This window comes from Drosophila virilis, chromosome 2 (assembly GCF_030788295.1).
Source record: "Drosophila virilis strain 15010-1051.87 chromosome 2, Dvir_AGI_RSII-ME, whole genome shotgun sequence".
Lineage (NCBI taxonomy): Eukaryota > Metazoa > Arthropoda > Insecta > Diptera > Drosophilidae > Drosophila > Drosophila virilis.
Genome location: NC_091544.1, coordinates 18,058,713 through 18,060,585, shown reverse-complemented (window position 1 = coordinate 18,060,585; position 1,873 = coordinate 18,058,713). Strand labels below are relative to the sequence as shown.

Genomic DNA, 1,873 nt, shown 5'->3' with positions numbered 1-1,873 from the left:
TCACTTCACACACACTTTTGAGTCGCACTCAACTTATAGATAGTCCCTCTGCCCCCTGTGCATTAAGTGTGTTTCACACACACGCAAAGAAAAATAAAAATTAATTAAAATATCTATAAGATTTCAGAAGGGAGCGTGAGCGTCAAATAAGGGCGCATATATGTATATTGAAATCGAAGACAAGTGGCAGCCACATTTATTGCTGCAGGGTTCAGGTTTGGGGTGCGAGTTCGAGTTCGAGTTCCACCACAAAAAATCCGTGTGGGAAAGTTGAAAATCAAAAACGGCATAACAAGTGATTTGAAATGCCCATACAAATATAAATAGCAGGACCGATGCAGGACGAATGTTGTGGCAATGCGTGGGAATGCCGGATTTATTTTTTTCCCAATTTCGGTTCTGGTATCCCCTGGGTAAGGCCTTTATGTTGATTGCCCATTAGGACAACAATTTGCACTCCTTTTAACCGTATGATCCCATGCACAAATATTGGGCACCGCTTTCAGTATGTGTGCACGTCGAGTCCTGTCTTCCTTCGAGTCGTGAGAAATTTTACGAAGGAACACCTGCCTGTTGTTATTCAGTTCGATGCCGGAGCCACTTGAATACATTTCCTTAACATTTTAGGGTACCGAAAAATTGTTTCCCACACTTCGTATAGCCGAACAGTTGCACTTTTTTTCTTCTCTTTTTTCCTTAGAGCTGTATGGACCGGGGGTACATTTACGTTTCCTTAGCGGCTCACTCGCTCCACTCTCGATTCCCGACTACTGACTTCCTACATACAGAGAAACAGGCTCGTCTCTGGCTACCTGCTGCCCTTACCAGAGCCTCGCAGCGGCTTCAAATTTCAGGTTCTCGCTCGCTCACCAGCTAACCAACCATCTTATCTCTCTTGCCACGGCCGTTTTTCAATGAGGGTGAGGTGCGTACCACGTACGCGTGTCTGTCGGAGGGTCTTTCTGCGTTTCCTTAACTGTGTCTCTCTCCCTTTATGTGTGTGAGTGTGTGTGTGCGGCCACAGGAAATGCATTTTGTTTGGCTGCGCTGCCGCTGAGCGGAGTGGAGCGGAGCGGAGCGTTCAGACAGCTATAAAAGCGGTTGCCTTTCGGTTGGAAAATCATTCTGACATCGTCAGCGTTTCAAGCAACACCCAGCATAGCACACACACACACACGCTTTTCCATTTCAAATTCAAAAATGTGCCAACAAGTCGCCATCAGCAACAACGACAACAACAACAACAAAATGAAGAACAGCTACAGCATTAAGCAAGTCTTGAAGACGCTCTTCAAGAAGCAGCAAAAGCAACAACAACAGAAACATCATCGTCAGAACTCATTGGAATCGCTCGAATCGGTGGACAATTTGCGCAATGCCGAGGTCGAGGAGGTCTACTATGCCGAAATCGACGAGAATGCCGCCAACGAGAAGCTCGCCCAATTGGTGCAAGAGCAAGAGCTTGACACCGAGGAGGACATCTATGTTCCCGTACGCTTTGCACGCACCGAGGCCGGCACCTTCTTCTGGACCACAAATCTGCAGCCGGTTGCCAGCATCGATGCTGATCTGCTGCAGCCCGCCTACTGCTACTCCAGCCAACAGCATCCGTTTATGCAGTATCAGGATCGTTGGGCGCAGGCTTAAGTCCAATACTCAAGCCCCATCCTCAAACATCAACAAGCTTTAAATGCATACAACATTGTGATAGCAGTGGCAGCAGCAGCAGCCGTACTTAATTTTAACTCAAACTCAACTCAGCGATCCCAGCGCTTCCATTAGTTCTTAAGACATTGTGATAGAAAATGAGAGCTTTACAAACAATTACTATAACAAAACGATATTTTACAAAATACAAAAAAAGATATCAAAA

The 1,873-nt window shown here is 46.1% G+C and overlaps 1 protein-coding gene across 1 annotated transcript; it reads left to right on the top strand.

Annotated features, from left to right (window-relative positions):
- Positions 1-1,112: 1,112 nt before the first annotated feature.
- E(spl)malpha-BFM (Enhancer of split malpha, Bearded family member) lies at positions 1,113-1,873 on the top strand. Its single transcript, XM_002053438.4, has one exon. It carries the CDS (start codon positions 1,201-1,203, stop codon positions 1,645-1,647), a length of 447 nt encoding a protein of 148 aa, XP_002053474.1. The 5' UTR covers positions 1,113-1,200; the 3' UTR covers positions 1,648-1,873.